At 37.1% G+C, this 21,764-nt stretch overlaps 1 protein-coding gene across 10 annotated transcripts; it reads right to left on the reverse strand.

The window, feature by feature from the left end:
* Positions 1-1,030: 1,030 nt before the first annotated feature.
* On the reverse strand, positions 1,031-21,514 carry LOC105048354 (RNA-binding KH domain-containing protein RCF3). 10 transcript variants are annotated; one of them, XR_002165133.3, is made up of 10 exons: positions 21,312-21,514; positions 17,094-17,809; positions 16,290-16,757; positions 13,078-13,332; positions 12,589-12,888; positions 6,830-6,912; positions 6,628-6,739; positions 6,388-6,549; positions 2,616-2,700; positions 1,031-1,336 (listed from the first exon to the last, which is right to left on the reverse strand). XR_002165133.3 is itself a non-coding variant. In XM_073260279.1 (9 exons), exons 2-8 carry the CDS (start codon positions 17,805-17,807, stop codon positions 6,406-6,408), a joined length of 2,076 nt encoding a protein of 691 aa, XP_073116380.1. In that variant the 5' UTR covers positions 17,808-17,809; positions 21,312-21,514; the 3' UTR covers positions 1,422-1,833; positions 6,388-6,405. The 10 variants fall into 10 exon arrangements, 6 of the variants coding, with proteins under 6 accessions (XP_073116380.1, XP_019707435.1, XP_019707434.1 ...); XR_002165136.3 differs by lacking the exon at positions 1,031-1,336 and adding an exon at positions 1,422-1,833; XR_002165135.3 differs by lacking the exon at positions 1,031-1,336 and adding an exon at positions 1,422-1,897.
* Positions 21,515-21,764: the final 250 nt, after the last annotated feature.

The raw sequence follows: 21,764 nt of genomic DNA on the forward strand, positions 1-21,764 counted from the left end.
AGGCTGAGATACATAGAGAATCAAATGTAGAAAGCAATAAAGACGTGGCAAGGAAGACCCGCCCATCATGTACTAACGGTCAACAGCCGTTGCTAGCAATTATTTCTATTATAAATTTATTTTGGCAACTTATTTAAACTCGGCTTGATTATTTTGGAAATAATTTTGCCCCTCTGCGTTTTGCCTCCTTCAGGTTCTTTGATCAACAAAAGTAACAATATTTAATCCCTTTTCGCTACAACTTTCAAAATTATATACCTGTGTGCCCGTCTGTGTAAATACACATTCGCAAAACACACGTTTGCGTTTAACAGTCGATGAGATAATAATATTTTGCCTGCATCAACCAATTTGAACAAATTATCCAATAGTATAAAAAATAACTTGCTCAAATACCTCAATACTCCCCAAAACTTCTCCCGATTTTATGGAGACCCTATAATGATTTGGATCTAAAGCATGTTCATAGTTTGGGTATGGACACTACCCAAAGCATATACACGGGTGTTCCATAGTATACCGAAAACATCAATGCTTTACTAGAATTCCACCCAGACACGATTAATATTTAGAAGCATAGTTATGGTTTCACAGAACTCTCCTGTATCTCAAGGCCGGAACTTCTCTAAAGGATCCAAAAGAAAGGGTTTTATCAAGCATCACTGCCAAATGATCAATAAGGTCATGGACCTATGTAAGAGTTGTCTTGGTACTTCACCTCAGATTGCCCTGCATAAGAGTGAACGGAAGCACATACTAGTTCTAGGTTGCAGTTTTCAAATGAAATGTGTCTAGAATTTCTGAATCAACATTCTATCAGCCATTTTCCTCCCCTACCCTTTCTTTATTCTTTCTTCTGATTATTTTCTCTCGAGTAATCCCCCTCACCCTTCCTCTATCAGTATCAGCTTTCCCCCCGTTTTTATCCTTCCGTTACTGCTTCCTGAGTTATATATCCATTCTGTTCTCCCATTACATCAGGCGATTCCATTGTCATCATTTTGACTCATTAAAGTATGTGTTCATTTAATTACAACTTTTCAAACCAAAGGTAGAAGGATCAAATTGAAAAATTATTTATTTATCTCTACATAATGCAAAAAAAGTCAGGCTAAAAAACCAATAAAGGACATAAACACCCATGAAAATCAAGGTGGGAGGTTAACAGAAATTATAAGTTCAATACAAGAACGAAGTTCTAGGTTAACAGAAGTGACACATACCACAGCACTCACAACCCTGTAATTAGAAGCCAAAGGATGTAGGTTTGATTCTTGGTTGGTGCATCCTCAAAACCCTGTGCCTGGGTAATTATTGTAGGGTTCGATCTTGCACCCTTTCTCAGAGAAAAAAATGAAATAGTTCATCTTCAGATGTATGGTTTAATTTCTATCCAAGCAAATGAATATTGATGCTCTACATCAGTCAACAACAGAAAATGTTTATTGAAACATTTTAGGTTTCAGTGCATGTACAAGTTATCCAATGCCTGGCATTTTTAAATACCAAGATTCCGCTATTCTAAAGAACCAAGAACAAAGGAAGTCATCACCTACGGACATATCCTAATATCATCATTAACATGAAAAGGGAACCCTAAACTTCACATCTAACTAACTTGCCAGTTTCGTCCTCAATTTGAATAATCTAAAAAATGACTATACATTACAAAAACATTTAAAATTGAATGCAAATAAATGGCAGGTCCAGGTACACAGGTGAAACAAGAATCAAGGATATATTTCCATTCAGCATCAAAAATTTCTTGAATATAGAGGGTGTCAACCAGCATATACTCTACACCATGCATCCTCCGAGATTGTGCAAGGGGTCCTACCAATTGGGAACCACAGCAAAGTGACTTGTATCTTTCATAGCACACGCAAGCCCCAGAAAGCTAAATGTGCATGCACATCCACCAAAGGTTTTGCAAGTATTATGACTCATAACTAAGCCAAATATTGCAAGTATTATAATTCATAACCGTGCCCTATAATTTCAGATGCTTTTGATGAATATTATAAATTAAATTTCAATAACAGTAATGTAACACAGTTCATCTATACAACCTATAATGTAGTTAAGATAATAATTTGGCAATGAATGTTGGATAGTTTAAACCCATGGTGCAAAGAATAGGATGTTAAGCTCAGAACCATACATTATTCATCTAGCTAAAGATAGCATAAAGATCTAGAGCTAGAGCCTACAAATTATTGCCTAGTTGTGTGCAAGACCATCAATGGAACCACTCATATATGCACAAGATATGGACAAAAAAGGCAAAGTAAAACAAACATGTTTGAGTCCAGAAGTCACATGTTAACACCAAGCTTGTCCTCCAAAAATAACACTTGTTGGTCATAGTTTAATTAGGAGGGAAGGGTGAAAATGAATTTTAAATGTGAAGTGAACTTGAAGTTACATCAATCAGCCTTAATGTTTAACAAGTCCTCATTGATGTTGATGGTTGATTATTTTTTCGAAAGTAGATTAATAAATAGAACTGCACAAATATAACAACCGAAGGACAATAAACATAAAGGTTCCATGAAATTTGTTGCACAGTAAATAAGAACTATTCGTTAGATGACTCCAAAATTAAGAAGACCAACCACTTATCAGTAGTCTACAGCAAATTTGGTGCAGAAGAAACCTGGGGAATACACCTTCAAGGCTATCACAGAATACCAGAGTAATCTGCCACATAAGGTATGTCAAACAAATGTAAAAGAACGAGATCAAAGGACTCCTTGATTAGGACACAATGAAAGTGATATATCAATGAAATCCAAAAACATAAGGCTGTATTAACAAACACGTGGATTATCATTTTTACTACAGGAGGAAAAAAAAATCCATGACAAAAAAGTCCTTCAAAGTAGTAGAAGAAATGACCATAAGATACCAAAGCAATAACCTAATGCCAATTTGTTGGCTTATTTCATGTGAGGGATTGTATTAGCTATGTCCAAATGCTGAATAATTAAACCATTCTATGAAAATAGCTAGATGATGAAGATTGTGTCACCTATGTAATGTGCACACATGGGGCTCTTGGTAAAATCAGTGTTCATGGAAGACAATATTTAGCAGGAAAACAAGCCAAAGAATGTGGTGAAGCCCTCATGTCAATACATAAAGATATAAACTAGCATTTTACACCAATAACTAAGTTATTGATCTTCAATGAAAGTATCCAAAATTTAAAGATGAACTGAACCAAAGACTCTTCAGGGTGGTTCCACTTGATATACAATTGTATAGACAAACTAGAATTTACTGAAATCACTATGACCAATGGATTCTGAAGCTGCACATTTCCAAAAGCTAATATTCCTGTAGTACAAAAGTCCCAGAGAATACTCAAGCCTACATAGAATGGCTCAGTGCTCAAGGTCTGGTGAAACCATGTTGACACGTTTGATGATTATCTAGATATTACAAGATGGGCACAAGAGGCATGATGGCATTGACAGGTGGCTGTGCAAAATCAGGAGAAATCTGCAACTTTAGCTAGTTAACAGAAAAGAACTAATAATTAACAAAAGAACTTGCTCAACATTGGAGAAAGAAGTCAACAATCACCTCCACGTATTAAACTCCATACGTGCAGATGACAAAAACTGACTGAACAATTATCTTGTACTTTGTTTGAGATTTAAGATAATAATAATAACGGAAAAGGAAAATATACCAAATGAAGAAGGTGGAGTCCTAAAACAGTGAGAAACCTAAGATAAGAAAGGGTGGCATCAAATTCAAGAGAAACAAACTTCATCAAACCATATAATGCCCACCTCACCCAGGCATATAACAACAAATCCTCCCAAGTTTCAGCTATATGCAGCTAGAGTTTAGCCTGTTTTGGAAGTAAATCTAATTTGTTTCCCACAACTAATTCACCAAAAAAAATAGGGAAAGAGAACCTATTTGAGTTTAAAGACACTAGAAGCCCAAGCTTATTTCCTTGTTAAAGCAATTGGTCATATAGTTTGTGAGAAATCCGAGGCCACCCAAGAGCAGCCCAAGTCAAAGGCACCACTACATTTCTTCAAAATTCAATACACAGCCAGGTAGACACATGCACTTCTAATGGGATTACAAGGCTTCCCAAATACCTCATAACAAGTCAAATTGTGACCCTTGATTAGAAATTAGCCTAGAAACCAAGGTTTTGAAAACCGATACCAACGGCCATTCCGATCGGCCAGCTGCATGGTCCAGTACGGTTCCATATCGGATCGAACCGGCACGAACCGACAAAGGGAGGACCTGAGAAGAAAGAGAGAGAAAGAAAGAAAGAGAAAGAGAGAGGAAGAGAAAGAGGGAGGGGAGTCCGCCAGAGAGGCCGCCGGAGGGCCTTCAGCTGGCCGCCATGGCGTAAATGCCTTGTTTCACGTGCTTTTTTAAAAAAGCCCAATAACAATGAAGCCGGCAATGGATTTGCCGGCTTTACTATTTCTGGACTTTTTTAAAAAAATTTGAAATAGTGAATCCACCAAATCGAGTGCCGACTTCACTATTTTTAATTTTTTTAAAAAAAATCCTAAAATAGTGGAGCCGGCAACCAAGAGCCGGCTTCACTGTTCGTCTTCCCTCTTTAAAAACAACTGACGCCCACCACTTTTGCACCTCCGCCCGCACCGCTTCCACCGTCCGATGGCCACGGTGGCCACCGTCCCATCTTCCCATCTCCGGTGGTCTCCCCCCTCTCTCTCTCTCGCTCGTTGCGGCAGCCCCATTGGGCGAATCAAGCCGCGACGGGAACGGCCGCAGAGGGCCATCGGCCTCTCCCTCTCCTCCTCTCTCTCTCTCCCTCTCCCTCTGTTTCTCTCTCTTTCTTCCCCAGCACTGGTGTGTGCCATTTTCTCCACCGAAACCGTCCCAGTTCTCCGCCGGTCTGATTCGCCACACCCCGAACCACCCGATGCAAGACGGTTCTGAGAACCATGCTAGAAACCCTAGATGAAGTAGCTCTTACACCAAGCAATATTTTAGGAGGGAGAATATTGGTTTTAACTCATAACAATATAGAATTGCAGTATCAGTCGTAGAAGCCCTCTGTAAAAAAATATAGGAAACGAACCTCCAGGATCATAGAACATTGCACATCTGTTTGATAATTTTCCTTGGGCAACATTAAAACAAAGCTTCTCTTTGAAGGTCTTGAGCCATTCAAGATCCCATTCTAACAAAAAGACATCATGCAAAAGGAAATCTCACCAAAAACCAACAAAAAATTAGTGAGATTATTAAGATCACATTGAGAACGTGGAGAGAACAGACTCCAAAGGAGAGTAAAAGACTGGAATCGAAATGATTAGAATGGAAACCAAAATGGCCATATTCCCAGATGCATTTGATTTGTAACTGGAATCAAAAATATCATAATCGAAATGGGTTTTCTGAATACAAGGAGAGAGTCGGGATTGGATTTGAATGAAACTCTCTCCAACCAAATGACTGGAATAAGAGTCACTTATTCTCATTCCCATTCTAGAGCCCTACTCACCCCAACCAAATATGCCATAAAAGCATAGAGAACAGCATAATATAATCATCAGTATCAAAATTTCAATCATGCCTGGATTTCTTCACAGCTTGCTTCTTAATAAAATAACTAAAATGAAAGTCGGTCTAGAATATAGATGCACTTTAGGACTCCTATTTAATGAGAAGAAGATGAATAATTATCTGCTTTCAGAAGAAATCAAAGAATTTCTTGGGAATCCTACAATGAAAGCATGCCTAACAAGCATAGCACGGACATGCTTGGTTTTGAAATCTGGAAGGAAACAACACCATTCTATCAGAATTTGTGACGCAATAAACATTTCATGAAAGAATGTTATTTCAATTTTGATGCATGCAATATCCATGAAAACAAGAGAAACAATCATATATTCTTCCAAAATAATAATTCAACATAACCAGATGCCAATTCTTTTTCTTGAACAAAAGGATTCACATATTATCCAGTTCTCCTGTTCACTGCATGTCTCCAAAAGTAAAATCAACTGGATGAACTAAATTAAATGTTCATTTGCAATGAGGTTGTGATTCCTTTCTGGAAAGATCTGGTGTGTTTGAAAATTAAAGAGATACTAGTAATGTCCCACTGAAAATTTGAATTTCAAAGTCTCTATCCTGCAAAATTAAGTTCTCGCTCTCATCACGCTTGGCCTTCAGCTGAGGGTGTAAATATGTGACAGCACAAACGAAAATACACAGATTAGATACACATACAACTCAAGCTCCAGAAAATAATAAGAAAAAGAACATAATTACAAAACTAACATGTCTGGTATAAGTGTCACCTGCAAGCAGAAGAGTCCAGATGAAAAGACAAACAAGACTTGTCGTAAGAAGAGGATAGATGATCACCTTAACACAGTTGGCACATCAAGGTGCACCTGATTCACTGAGTATAAAAGCTTGGATAAGACTCTGGGCAGCATGAGTCTGGTCAGGTGTTCCAGATATTATGATCAGAGTCTCTTTTGCTTCAGGTCTAGGTTCAGTGATGGTAATTTTTGCTTCTGAAATCTGAAAATGTAACCATGTAATTATGCATGTATCAAGGATACTGTTTAATGCATGGTCAGCAAAAATCTCAAAGCAAACCTCGCGAATCCGTCTTAAACAGCCTCCTTCTTCCCCATATATGGAAGGTACAAGCGATCGAGGAACAACAACATCCACAGTTGTATTAGTAATAACAGCTGGCTGACTTCCACTGCATGAATAAACAAGCAATCTTATGCTTGTGAGTCAAATTATTCTAAAATTTTAACAAAACGAAAAATACGGGAGGGCGTAAACCAACCCAGCAAATCCACTAATTCTTCTTGGCGGGGCTCCTCCTGGGTAGTCAGGCATAGGCATGGGACCACCACTCTCCCTCATACCCTATGGCAGTGCCATCAGCAGCATTGATTTAGTATGCAGGACAAAGGACAGAAGAAGACTAACTTGTAGAACTTGTTCTTCATAAAGAGTAAAAATCTGGAATTAGATATCATTTCATGGAACAAAAAGAGCTTGAATCACCCCTAGTTTATGATTAGCAAATGCAATGAACAACAACCTAAAAGAAACTAAAACAATTAGATAGATAAACCCAATGCATCCTGGTTAGTGATTGACCTTACCATTCTTTAATGAATCAAACAATATGCCATTAAATAAGAAAAACACAAAATTCCCTGAATCCTTACTATTCTAATACAAAATCCTTCCCCTGCATGACCACCTCATCATGGCTGCACCAAAAGAACATAATATTCCAGTTCACCCATTGCTTTCATATACCATTGTTTTAAGAAAACAACCTTTCTACATCAGTTCTTTGCATTAAGAGGGGGGGTAGAGAGGGATGCATCAACCAAACATGAAGTGTATCTATCATGCAAAAGATTGGGGACCATAGAAATCAATGCTTCCTTGCCACGTACTGAACAAAGCTAGAATTACTAGGTGGAACCTACACATGTATATGTCCCTCCATCTAGTGTCCATCAGCTAAGCTTCCAAACTAGGATATCAAAATCTTGTTGTGGAAATCTAATGGTCATCACTAAATTATCACCATTGATACATAATTACAAACATCTTGAGAACCATAAACACTGAAACATCCCAGTGATGCATTGACAAGTTGCCCATAGTATAGAAGCTTGACTAAGAATATCAGCTATGCAAAACAATCTTCTCCGATAATTTCTATTATTAATCAAGCCAAGACCAAGTACTCTGAAAATAGAAAGGTCCTTTTAATTATTTGTAGTCATCCAATTACCAAAGTACTTGTCATATACAGTAAATGTTGCAAGTAAGGTTTTAAATCCCATGGAACAAAGCTATCCTGATTTTCTCATGGAATGGGGTGCGCCGCTGTCCCAGCACTTAGGACAAGGAATGTCCCAAGAAATGTTGATCAGGATGCTAGAATGATAGCGGGATGGTCTTGTCCCGACAAAAGGGATGGTACCCCATCTCGGTGTCCCGTGGGATATACTGCCAGCACCTAAGTCCTTAGTTGCATGTGCCTAAATCATCTCAAAAAATTCTCATCACATCCACAGCATCACTCCTCAGTTTAGTTTAATGATCTCAAGTAAGCTCAAAACCATCCAGCTTTACCATAAATCATACCTAAAGAAAAGTACAAAACCCTGCACCAGAAACCCATCTATCTTGCTGCTTTGATGCTATGTCAACCAACTAGATCTCAACAATTCAATCAACCATATTCATCCTATGGCTATAGACCCTACTTGCAGCTAAATTATCTAAGTCAAACAGGAATGCCAGGTCTTCTGGTTTTCTTTTTCTATATATTCCCTTTAGGTCTGCTCAACTACCATTCTGCCATAACACTTCAATCTCAGCTACCTTATTTCGTGAGTCATTTAAGTGCAGAACGAATTTATTAAGTAATAATTTTTGGGTGCATCATGCACAAACAGAATGGAAATTCATTAAGAATGAAAAGCTGCTGTCTTGTTGAAGGTAAAGCGTATCAGGAAGAAAAAAAGGAATCTGCACAAACAATAAAATATTCAGCTTACAAGATGAATCAAGCTTATTCCTCTCATTGACCTGGAGTTTGTTATTTCTTTGCTATAACTACAAAATCAAGATCAACCATTATTGGCATGCAGAAAGAGAATATCTCCCAAACAAATAGCAGATATATCAACTAAACTTGGTATCCATCTATTTTTGTTGACAGCCCCAATGGATCTACACAAATTGAACCGGATCGAAGCTATATAAGATATCAGATATCTATAGCACATGCAACACTTTATCATAAAGCGACAGCATGCACAAAACGGATAATCATATTTGTAATGTTCTGGGGCTAGATCAATGTCAGGCAAACAAATCATGTCCTTGAGTCATATGTACCAACATAAATAACGAACAAATAAGAGCCACCAATCTTTTTAACACACAGGGTTGAAGTAGTGATGGAGAGAAATTGGACTAGCTCAAAAGGATGTTTACCCAACATGTGCCGGTGGGGTTTTAAACTTGAGATGCATACTCATTGATTTAAAGTGCCATAATAAAATATGCAACTCTGCAAAATAGAATAACTTTTGTATATTGCCCGATTATTAGAATACCACAAACAATATTTGCCACTTCGCAAACCACAGAATTAACTATCAGCAAGCTAGGGTGGGCACTTCTTATACACAGGGAAATGACCCCAATAACACATGGAAAAGTAGGGAGGGGTTTAACCACTATTGTTATTTCTAGGGGAGGATTCTTGTTTTTTAGTCAGAGGTGTTTGATCAATGATTAGTAGTTGAAAAACTGTTCTTTAATTGGTAGGTCAGAACAACATGTTGTGAAGTGTTGGGTGTTACTAAAAAGTGATGGATAGTTTTTTGCGTCACAACAACCCCCCCCCCCCAACACACACACACAAAATGAGTATCAATAAGAGAGTCTTTGTGCACCGCGTGCGGTGCAATAAAATTGACATAAAGCGCATCGCCCAATTACATGAAGCATGTAGCGTACTTAACGATGGGATGGACATTTAATGCCGTCCAACTTTTTTTTTCTCCAATTTTCAATGACAAAAATATCCTTTCTTCCGTAGAACAAAAAAAGAACAGTATTATTACTTCCTGATGCTTTGTATGACTTTCCGTAAATATATATGACGTTCTGAATCATATACATAACTTTCTGTGTATATATGACATCTTGAACAATATATATGACTTTCTGATACATTGTATGACTTTCTATGAATATATATAACATCCTGAACAATATATATGACTTTCTGTGAATATACGTGACATCCTGAACAATATATATGACCTCTTGTGAATATACATAACATTCTGAACAATATATATGACTTTCTATAAATATATATGAAATCCTAAACAATATATATATGGCTTCCTAATGCCTTATATGACATCCTAAATAATATATATAACTTTCTGTGAATATATATGGCATTCTGAACAATATATATGACTTCCTGATGCCTTATATGACTTCCTGTTAGTCATATAAGGCATCAGGAAGTCATATATATTATTCAGAATGTCATATATATTTACAAAAAGTCATATAAGATGCTAGGAAGTCATATATATTGTTCAGGATGTCATTTATATTCACAGAAAGTCATATAAGACATTAGAAAGCTATATATATTATTCAGGATATCATATGTATTGTTCAAAATGTTATAAAGATATAGGAAGTCAAATATATCGTTCAGAACATCATATATATTCATAAAAAGTCATACAAGACATCAGCAAGTAGTAATACTGTTCTTTTTTTGTTCTATGGAGAGAAAGGTATTTTTATCACTAAAAATTAGAGAAAAAAAGCTAAACGGCATTAAATGTCTGTCCTATCTTAGTGCACTACATGCCCCAATATTATTGGATAGTGCGCTCCTATTGCACCGCATGCGGTGCACAAAGAATTACTCGTGTCAATAAACATTTTTTCTTGACTCCAAGCATTCCCACCATAAGTATCCCTTTTGGGACATTAAAGAGCAAACCTAAAAAGTATTCCGAACAAGCAGATGAGTTTAATTAATCAAACCCCTTCATCCTTTATCGAAATGAATAAGATTAGTTCGCTCACTACCCTGCACACAACTTTAGCCTCCAAGAAACCTAACACAAAAAAATTCTGTGAAATATGAATATTTAAAATTTAAAAAAAAAGTAAATATATCAAAACATGTTGGCTATAGACAACATTAACTAGTAAATGGAACTTCTTATCAGAAAAAAAAAAAGAGTGGTTGTGGGGGGGGGGTGCACCACTTCATATGACATTAATTGGGGAAAAAGGATGGAAGTGGGTCAGCACTTGAAGCTAATAATTTAACACTAGAAAATAGCTCATGGATTTCATGATTTGCACAAAAGCGTCTTCTGAAACAACACTCCCAAAAAGGGGGGACAAAGCATGATGATTCGAAGTTTACAGGCCGGATTTTTTTAACCACAGATAATAAGTCTACATCTGAAAAACTTCTGGATTCATTTAATATATATATGTGTGTGTGTGTGTGTGTAGTGTTTGAAGACTAAAACAATGTTTTTGCTATAGGGCCTATGGCATGACAAAGGCTTGACACAGTAAAGTAGGCCTGATTATGAACTAAAGGATGGGAAAATATGCGACACAGTGGTGTCAAAGACAGTCTGGGCGCTCACCTAGGCACAAGCAAGGCCACACAACCCTGGAATGCCTCAACAACCCCCAGAAAAGGCAAGTTTATTAAAGCTACTGTAAGAAAAAGCAAGAGCTGTGTCTCACTAAAGTCTAACACCATTCTTCTTGGCCCATTTTTGCCCTTTTTTGAAGATATATCAGCTTCATTTTGAGGGGCATTTTGGCCTATTGAAGCCTTTATAACTAAAGGGATCAAGGAATGCTAGGTCTAACATAAGAATAAGGGCAAGTGCAATGACTTCAACTTCACAATTAGATTTTAAAGCAGAGACTAATTTGAGATAGCAACGTGAATGATGAACATAAACATAGTGAAAACAAAGTGATGAGAGTTCAAGTAACGATTACAATAATGATGATTGAAGGCTTGAAGCTTCTCTAGTATGTCTAGTTATTTACTTATTTTTGTTCTGCTTTTTTTTAAGACATGTTTCTGGAAATGGTGTTTTGCTTCATCCTTGAACTTTATAGTTATTTCACAACACTGAAGCATTTACTTTTGCCGCTCTTGTGTAAAAACATGTTATGAAAAGTGGTATTTTGATGTGAAGTTTTGAAAGATGTCGAACATGATAGATAATATTCAATATAAATATGATTTAGGAAGCTGATACTTCAATGACTAAATTTGTGATGTTTGTATTATTTCTAAAACAACAAGTATTTGTTTCGCATATATTTATTGACTTTTCATATATCAGCATCTTGATTTGTTCAGGTGAGTGTTGTTTTAGCATCTAGTGCCTCAGGCAATGTGGGGCTCCAAATCTTATCCTATTATAACCCATGGCAAAACTAAATCATTTTGATACATATTAGGCGATCAGCCATCATTTCTACATATTTGTACATGAGAACACATGCACACAAGTACTAAAAATAAACGACTTCAAGGCATCAGCCCTGCACATACTAACCATCTCCACACACCATCTGAAACCAGCTAATCAGACACCACTTCTACTACACATAATTGCCTGCCAGATGGGAGTGCCCCGAATGGTTGCTGCCAATAATGACTAACTCATAGATGCCTAAAGACTATCACTAATTTTTATCCTACATTATATGACAAGGTCGTGCATTAGAAAACACCAGATGTCCTTTTTGTTCGAGCTCCTAGTATCTTTATGCTAAGTTAAGCAGTTTATTATCATGCAAAAGTAATTTCCATCCATACAATTATTGAGCATCAATTTATACCAGAAAAGTAATTAATTACAATACATTATGCTCATACAGTGTCAAAAGCCAAACGGCACTCCCAAAGATTAAAAATAATTCAAATAGCAACAACAGGAATTTTTTTTCTACAGCAAAACTAAAAAGACAGCTTCTTACCTGCGGTGCCCATGGTGCAGCTCTCTCATGACTAGGAGGAAGACTGGTGCCGTGAAATGTATGAGCAAAAGCAGATCTTTCATCATAAGGTCGACCAACAGAAACTTTCTGAAATGAAGGCAAATTGGAATACAACCTAGGGGGTGAGTCCCTCCTTCCCACGAAGGGACCAAATGGAAGTATTTGCTTGACAAAAGCAGGATGAGCACTAGGAGGTAATTTATCACGGAAAATATGATGCTTCAGTCTAGTAGTAATCTGCAGCAGAGCTTCCTGAACAGCTCCAAATTCACCATTAATCTGGAATCAAACACATCAAATGTCATGTGTTGATATGAAAATACAAAGCAAGTTTACATAGCAAAATCAGATATTAAAAAGCTGGGAACCATGACTCGGGAAAGAATAACACAGTCATCTCATACAGAAGGGAAAAAAGGGTCTATGGCAACCAAACATGAAGACAGAGTATGACAAGTCAAGACAGACCTGAACAACTTCATCATTTTCTGGCACACCCTTCGGGATCTGATCTTTACCCAATATACGAATGTGAGCCCCAGAGAGCTTCCTCATTTCTGCTATTACGGCACCACCTTTTCCAAGAAGGCAACCAGTTTGGTTGGAAGCAACGAGAAGCCTAGATAAAACCATGCTCTCCTTATTATCAGGCACAGCCATCATAATTCTGTGCTGCACACGAAGGACAGCATCTTGCACTGGTGAAATCCTATCATTTGGGAGCTGCCAACACCAAGTAACCAAATTACTAAAGTTGCAAGTGTTCTATATTACTGTAACAAGTATAAAATGTATACAGCTGCTTAGCATTGATAACCAAGACAGTTATAAATTTCTGAAAATAACAAATCAAACTGAGCCCTGACCATGCCAAACCCATTTTAAGTTAAAACTCAAATGCTGCAAAACAGTTTTAAGAAGCAGTTAACCATAAACAGTCTGCTTCTGATAAATAACAAATAAACAAGTTAGAAAATAAAAGAAAGAAAAATGGAGGCCAAAAATAAAACTGCACAAGCAGGCTAATGGAGCTCAATTTCAGGTAAGGGGAATACGGTATATAAGTCTTCATTCAAATTCAAACTGTTCATTTTATGCATTAAGCTTGCCCTTTGGCAGAAAACTACACAATAGAAGCAATAACAACTGGCATTAGACCTCTCTTATCAAAAAAGAATGGAGTACTACACCAGACCCTAACGCAAGAACCTAGTGAATGTATAACAAATGGCCTAGCGGTATCACCCTAGTTATACAAGACAAGAAAAGCTCTGCTGAAAAAAGATCCATTAAATAATTAAAGAACATAAATCAAACTATAACATTGTTCTTATAAGTTTGACAGAATCATGGAGCAAGGTAAACCGTTGATACAATAAATGACTGGATAGCCTAAATGACCCAAACAAGAAAAAGGAAAAAGTGAATATGCCCTAAACCTGTGTAAGATTACCCAAGGTATAGTGACTACCAAGACATCATTTCAGCATTAGGACAAAGAAGTCAAATCATCAAGTGAACCAAATGACTATCTAAAGGACTCACAATCTCATGTTACACCACTCTAAAATATGTTTATAATTATACCCCCAAAAAAAAATGTGAACAAAGAAACTGACACTGAAGATAATCTTACACCAGAACACACCTGGTTAAACTCAAACTATATAGAAAGGACCCAAGTTACTAAAACAAGAAACAAGAACAGCTGATCCTTTAGAAGCCTTCTGAACAAACCAAACAAACCATGTCAAAAGGCTTCTCTTACACTAGCCATCATACGAAAAAGAAACAAAACAAAAACACAACCTTTAGTCTTTTTTTGGGGGGGCATGTAAGAGTACTTGCACATGCATATGTACTTTAGTAGTACCATGGAAAATCAACTAGCATAGCTGTTAATATGCAGAAACAACCAGCGAACCTAGAAGAAAGGTATGAATATTTCAGATAGTGGGTTCAGTAAAAATTCAGATAAAGGAGCACTATGCATAGTAAATGGAAGATTAAGGGAGAATGACACCAGCACATCACACATACACAAGCATGTGATGCTTTGAATTTAGCATGAGTAGTTGACTCCAATATAACAGGCCATGAGATCTCCTCTGCCAGTGACATAGAAATATTTAAAATCACAGACCATTTCATTGGAATGTCATTGTGAATTTCATTCTTTTGCACAAGAGAGACAACTTAAAGTGAGTGGATCCTAAAAAGCACGAGCATATTTTACCACTTACTGTATTAATTTGGAGCCAAGGACAATCCTAGAATAGAATAGGATGTACAAACTCCCCAGTAGCAGAAGTCACAACGTCCACAAGGACAGTAGTTTGCTTTAACTGTAGTAAAAGTAACCATAGATACAAACATGCAGAAGAATGACATACAGAATCAAGCAGGTAACTTAAAAATATGAAGTCATGAAACTTCTCAGTGGAAGAATTACCATTAACCATGGCAACTATCATATGCCAATTCTAAATATACAAATAGGCCAAAGTTTCCATGGCTATCAGTTTCCAGAAGTTTGATGGAATCATCTGTATATCTATTATTTCTACTTAACAATCCATCATGTCCAACTCCTAGCATCTATATTGGATATATACAAAAATTCAGATTTCGGTGAGACCTCCCGTAGGACACTAGGATGGAGTACCATCTCCATGTGTTAGGACAGGACCATCCCGCTATCATTCCAACATCCTGATCAGGACGTCTTGAGACATTCTCTATCCCAAGTGTCAGAATGAGGCAAGACGATGACGCATCTCGTTCCATGAGAAAACTAGGCAGCCCCATCTCACAAAATTTAAAACCTTGGATATGCATTCTAATTGGATTCACCTCAAACACTTGAACGGTATCAACATTTTCTGTTGTAGCTTTTAAAAATCATTAGTTGGACGACTACAAGAATGAGCTTGAAAATGTCAAAACGTAAATTGTTGTTTATTTGAAAGATTGGTTACGAATGTTGGTACTAAAATAACTTTGTTAAATGCCATTTTTTGCAAAATTTTTGAGGTAATTAAAGTATTGGAAGACCTTAACAAATAAAATCTTCTAACATTTCCCGGCATATAATATTTAATTAAAATATAAATACTAGTTAAATTCTTTTTCTATGCATCCCTTTACCTCCTTTTCTCCTCTTGTCGAGTCAAAGTCAAGTACATGGTCATGTACCCAAATCTGATTCTTATGTTAGTGTCATTGCTTGAGGCTGCTATTTACCAGGGCATGGGTGTCAGAAAATGATGCAACATGACGGGTATCAAGCACAGGCCTCTATGATAATGCCTATAAATGCCAAATTTTTGAGGGTTTCATAGCACACATAACTACAAAGATTGCTTTCTAGCAATTAGCAATATTGGTGTTGATGGTGGTATAAGAAATAATGATAACAATAACAACAGTTGTAATAATAATAATAATAATAATGCAAAGATTATTTGAATACATACAGAAGTTGATCTAGGCCTTTCTAAGGAGGACATCTAGATAAAGATACGAAGTCTCGTATTTTTTCGACCAGAATGTTTGAAAGATTTCTCCATACCAAGTTCCCTTCCAGCATTTTGCCCATGATACAACAAATACACAAGCAAGCAACAGAAAATCAACAGGAAGAACATAACAGAAAACAAAAGCAAGAATGGAAGCATTACCGCAGGACCCGATATGACTATGATTCGATCATCTGACTCAGGTTCAGTCTCAAGAATTTTGATTTCACAACCTGTTTCATGTTGAAGAGTCTTAATAATGCTCCCTCCTTTTCCTATCACGCTACCAACTTTGTCATTGGAACACATCAACCGATGAGTTAGTAGCTCCGGAGAAACTGGAGGTTGGCCCGGTGAAACAGCTCCATGGAATTTAGAGACAGGTGCAGCAATGCTTGAATGATAATCAGTGACGTCATATGGTCTACTGGAAAAAGGTGGTCCCTGAATCGGAAGATGATAGCTGGCTGGTGGAAGACCTTCTGGCCTAGGAATAGAAGCAAATGGATGAGACGATGGCCCAGAAGGATTGTTTGCAGGAAATGAATCACGATCACGAGGTGGATTCTCCAGGAGCTGCTGCGAAATGGATTGGAGAGCTTTCTTCACTGAATCAACCGCTCCTGTTATCTGCAGAAAAATATTAAAAAAAGAACACTTATCATTCCACAAATATCATAAACTAGGATTTGAAACATGCTTCTCTAAACGATCCAAATCCAAAGATGCATACAAAACAAGGATAAACAAGAACAACCAGCAAGTGGAATAGGAAAAAAAAATAAGAAGGAGACCAAGCAATGCAATAAATGATGCTCATCAGCAAATTTTAAGTTAAAAAACAACGAAAGAAGATCACTCATACAGCCTGCAACCTTTTCTGTTAAATGTCAAAATTAAGTTGCCTTCTACTTCTACAAGGGTAGGAGGAATAATAGAAACACTCAGATTAAGAGAATTTCTTACTTGGACAATTTCATCATTTGGTGAGGCACAAAGAGGAAGTTTATCCCTAGGAAGTATTCTGATCTGGGCCCCACTTTCAGCTGACATCTGCTTAATTACACTCCCACCCTTCCCGAGGAGGCAACCAACTTGGCTAGATAGAACCAGGAGTCTCACAATAACTGAAGAATTCTTGTTGCTTGGTTCATCTCCACCATCATTGTCTGTGTCGCCTTCAACAATCCTCTCGAAAACAAGCAGGAGAGCCTTAAGTGCTGAAGATGTCGCCTTCTCTGATTTCGTGTCCTCTACAGCATCAGTTTCCTCTTTCCTTTCATCATTATCAGCAACTTCCTTGGCATCATCATCACCACCACCAACAGCAGCTTCCGCATCTTCATTGTCTTCCTTATGCTGCTCATTACCAGCTTCCACATCTCTCTCTGAAGAAGTTATAACTACTATTCTCTCATCACATCCAGGGACAATTTCTTCAAGTCTGATCTTTGCACCAGTCTCCTGGCGTATCCTTGCTACAATGCCACCACCTTTACCAATCACACTTCCAGACTTGGAAGCAGGGCAAAGCAGACGGAAGATAATAGCCCCGGCTAATGCTTTCAACTGATGCGGCTGTGTGATAGAATGTGTGGTTTTTTGCCACTTGCTCCTACCATGTGGTTCCAAAAGGCTACGTTCGTAAGGTCGTTTTGAAGGTGTAAATGGAACAGCCATGTCTGTCTCCGAACACCAAAAGAAGAATTAGTAGGCAGAAATGACCCACATAGAGAAACAAAACATCAATCAAGAGGGAAAAAAAACATGGTCGACCATTATAAGTACTGGGATTTGCCTAGATAAACACGCATTAAGAGCGACATATGATAAGGAAAATCTGCTGAGATCAAATACTTAGTCACTTGGAAAGCACAGCCAGTGACAGCATTCAAACCCAGGGATTGTCATGCATCCCCAACAAGCACAAACCAGCCGAATTTCTATGAAACCTTGCTACATAACTGAACTGTTTCTAATCAGTTAGTCAATAACTACATAAGCTGTTCCGGATTTGGCTGAATTTGGTGGAGAAGGTGGCTAATTTCAACAGCAGAAACTATCACACACATGCACACGCACACATAATAACTAAAATAAGGTCTCTTCGAAGGTATAATACAAAAAAAAGCCATAACCTTCCCTCACTCTTGAAACTTGAAATGAAAATGGTAGAATGAAGTAACTCACAGAAAGTAAAAATACAGCAGAAAAGAATTTTTTTTAACAAAAAGGGAACAAACATCAAGAATGAAATGAAAATGGTAGTACAAAAGTGGCTCACAGAAAGAAAAAATACATAGAAAACAGATTTTTTAAAATAAAAAATAAAAAAAGAATAAACATCAACACTTGATAATACAGCCAAGTCACACAAAAACAGAAAACAGAATACATGCAAAAAACTAGATAAAGAAGCAGGATACAAATTGACATGTTCATAGCACAATATCAATGAAAATGACTGATTCAAGCTCTTTTCTCCTTTCTTTTTCTGCTTATCAATCACATCAATCTCAAAATCTAGCACACACAATATCCCTGTTCACCAAATGATTTGTTGTCAATATATATACACGCACATATATATGCACATAACCACTTAATTAAAATGAGATGAACAAAATCTTAGAAAAATGCTGAATGTATCAAGAATAAACGGGTTTTTTTTCATAACCAATGATGAAAGCCCCATGCTCAATTGTATCATCCTGTTTTACAATCCAAATTGTTTTAAAGTCAGGCTCAGAGATTGTCGTGCTTCGTTGTGACAAGCTCTCAGGCATTATCAACTATTTACAAACATTTCTATGAGTTCTTGCCGCATATCATGCAGTTGTATACCAATTCAACAAGACATGCTACAATAAACTCTTGAAAGGTGTAGGATGAAATTCATACCCTTCCCAGTTGTTGAGAATGAGAGGCAGAAATAGTTAGTAGAATGTAATCAATAAAAGGATCATAGATTTTAACCAACAGGGGAACAAAGAACAGAATTTAACATGTGCAACATTAGAAATACAACAAAACTCAAGGCTCACATAAACAAAAAGTACAAAGAGAACTGGATATAACAAGCAAACTCAGAGATTACATAAGAAACAATCCCAACCCAAAAATTCAACACAACAACAAAATTAGAATAATACAAGCTTTAACCATAGTAAACCACCTAAAGCTTAAAGGAGATTTGCTTTTTCACCTTATCTTTAAGAGAAACTCTTGGGTATCAGAATGTTTTGACCTAATTCTAGATCTTTTCATGTAAAAAATCATGCATTTTGCTGGTCGTGCTCCCCTGGAACAGGCCTGCAGATATTCTCTAGTATTTAGTACATCCAATGCATTATTTTTCTGTATAACGTCGTATAGAACATGTCACTGAATTCTAATTTAAGACTTTATATGTTGTGATAAGCTGCTCAGCATTTGTGGGAGATGGCAAAGTTAAAAGAAGAAAAAAGGGACATGGAAAAAAAAAAACTGTGATGAGGTCTCCTTCACACAGTGTCGACGAAATCTGCATGCACCATTTCTAAACACCAAAACCAAAAATAGAAAGTGATTATAGACAGAACCAGTACATCAACCAAAAAAAAAAGGAAAGATTAAACAAACAAATGTGGTCCAATTGCACAGCACATGGAAACAAAAGTTTGTTAAGACATATCTATGAAACCAGAAAAAATTTTGACAGCCTAACAAACAGCAAATAGATTTTTACTCATTCAACCCCCCACCCACCTAGATCTTTCCCTTTTCTTGGGAGAGGAGAGTGTCACAAAATGAAATTTTTTTAAAAGCATTCAGTCAAAATACGGCGACTTCAAAGTATAACACCAATCATTCAAGAATAAGTAAGCACATGCCACATGTAAAATGAAAAACATGATGGAGAAAATCTCGCTTATTAAGAAATTTTCCACACAAAGTGTGCATCCTTAATGGTCTAAAAATTTACCAAATGATCGTCAGGTTTCTCTGCAAGAAGTTCTCAGAATTATCAGCCATGACAGCAACACGCTATCACACATATTTCATGAATTCTAGCTACGGTTTCTGCAATTATATTCTGGTTCAAGAAAGAAAAAAATATCATGGGTTCCTGTTGTGGAGTATTGTGGTGGAGATAAAGAAATTTTCTACAGCAGAAGCCCTCATGCATCCAACACATCTATTGGACTTTTTTGGAATAGCCATTGCATTCCCTGTTTCTGTCTCTGTACACCCCAGGGAAAGAAGTAGATAGAAATTCATTGACAGAAAGAAAGAACCAATACATCGAGCGAGAGAGAGGGAAAACAAAGGAAAAAAATATATCATTTGGCCGAATCTTAACTCATTATAGATGCAAATAATTGATAGAGGTTTACTTTATTTCATTGCCCATAACTTCTTTAATCTTACATCTGGCATGTCGAATAACCCTATTCAACCAATCAACTAAAGTTGCTACTCAAAAGCCATATACCAATTAGAATAAAACAAATTCTGACACTAGCAAAATAATGGCATATTCCAGAGGGGGAAAATCGGTCTTTTATCTATCTGATGGGGAAAAGTTCATGTACAGTAGGTTGATACTTGATCCACATCCCTGATTGTTTAGAAATCATATCCAGTGGTCACCATGCTTCTCTGTTACAACCACTCAGATATTAGCGACTATTTACTTACATGCAAACCATCGCATTTTTGTGGATCCTTGCTACCTAGCGGTAATTGCGTTATAATCTGACTGGATATAGGCTACAGTAGCAAGAGCAATCACACATAAGAAGTCCGCCTGCTACTTTTCCTACTGACTCGGCGATGATAAGGAAATAAAGAACGTTTCTTTTTATATCAAAAAATTACAAACTACCGAAAAAATAAAAAAGATTCAGTATCGAGAATATAAGAACCAACGAATCTATAGATTTTCCCAGAAATCCGAAAGATTACTCCAAAACCAGAGCAAGAACATGCATTGTGACCGCAAAACTTAGGGCAAGAGGCGAAAAAATAGAAATGAAAAGATTGAGAGCGATCAAGTAAAACAAACGAAAACAAATGTTCCAGTGTGATCTGGAAGCCCTAAACCCTGGTTTTCTACCAGAATGATTAAGAACTGCGACGATTGGAGCTAAAGAACAGAGATGAGAGGAAGAGATGAGACGGAGGACAAGGATAAATCCTCACCACTTCGATCGAGAATGGCCGCTTCTGCTCCAAAGAAACCCTAAAGACAAGCGCGGGCGAGTAGAGGAACGAGGGCAAGAACAGGCGATGCTCCCCTCTCGGTAAGGCGGAGGGTTTGAGGCGCACCGCACCGCCGAAAACCGGAAATCAAGGGAACGTAGAAGAGCATCCGCCTGAGAACAAAAATCATATGGGGCGGGCACTGTAGGAACAAAAATCATAAGGGACAAAATTTATTAATTTTATAATTAAAATAATAATAAAAAATATACCTAAGAAAAATTTATTTTTCCTACTTGTTGGTCTACCAATCCATTATCTTCCTCATCAAACCATTTTTCTAGTTCATAAGGATTTTTCCTGAATCTCTTTCTCCTCTTCCAAACCTCACGTGCCATCTCTCCTATTCATGAGATCTTTCTCGAGTCTCTTTTACTTCCTCCAAATTTCTCT

The sequence above is a fragment of the Elaeis guineensis genome, chromosome 7 (genome assembly GCF_000442705.2).
Source record: "Elaeis guineensis isolate ETL-2024a chromosome 7, EG11, whole genome shotgun sequence".
NCBI lineage: Eukaryota > Viridiplantae > Streptophyta > Magnoliopsida > Arecales > Arecaceae > Elaeis > Elaeis guineensis.

Excerpts from the sequence above, each read along its gene's own strand:
- LOC105048354 (XM_073260279.1), bottom strand. The coding sequence starts at position 17,807 with ATGGCTGTTCCATTTACACCTTCAAAACGACCTTACGAACGTAGCCTT. Across the intron at positions 6,913-12,588 it reads CTGCACCATGGGCACCGCAG|GGTATGAGGGAGAGTGGTGG; the intron begins GTAAGAAGCTGT and ends GCACTGCCATAG. Across the intron at positions 6,550-6,627 it reads GTTTAAGACGGATTCGCGAG|ATTTCAGAAGCAAAAATTAC; the intron begins GTTTGCTTTGAG and ends TTACATTTTCAG.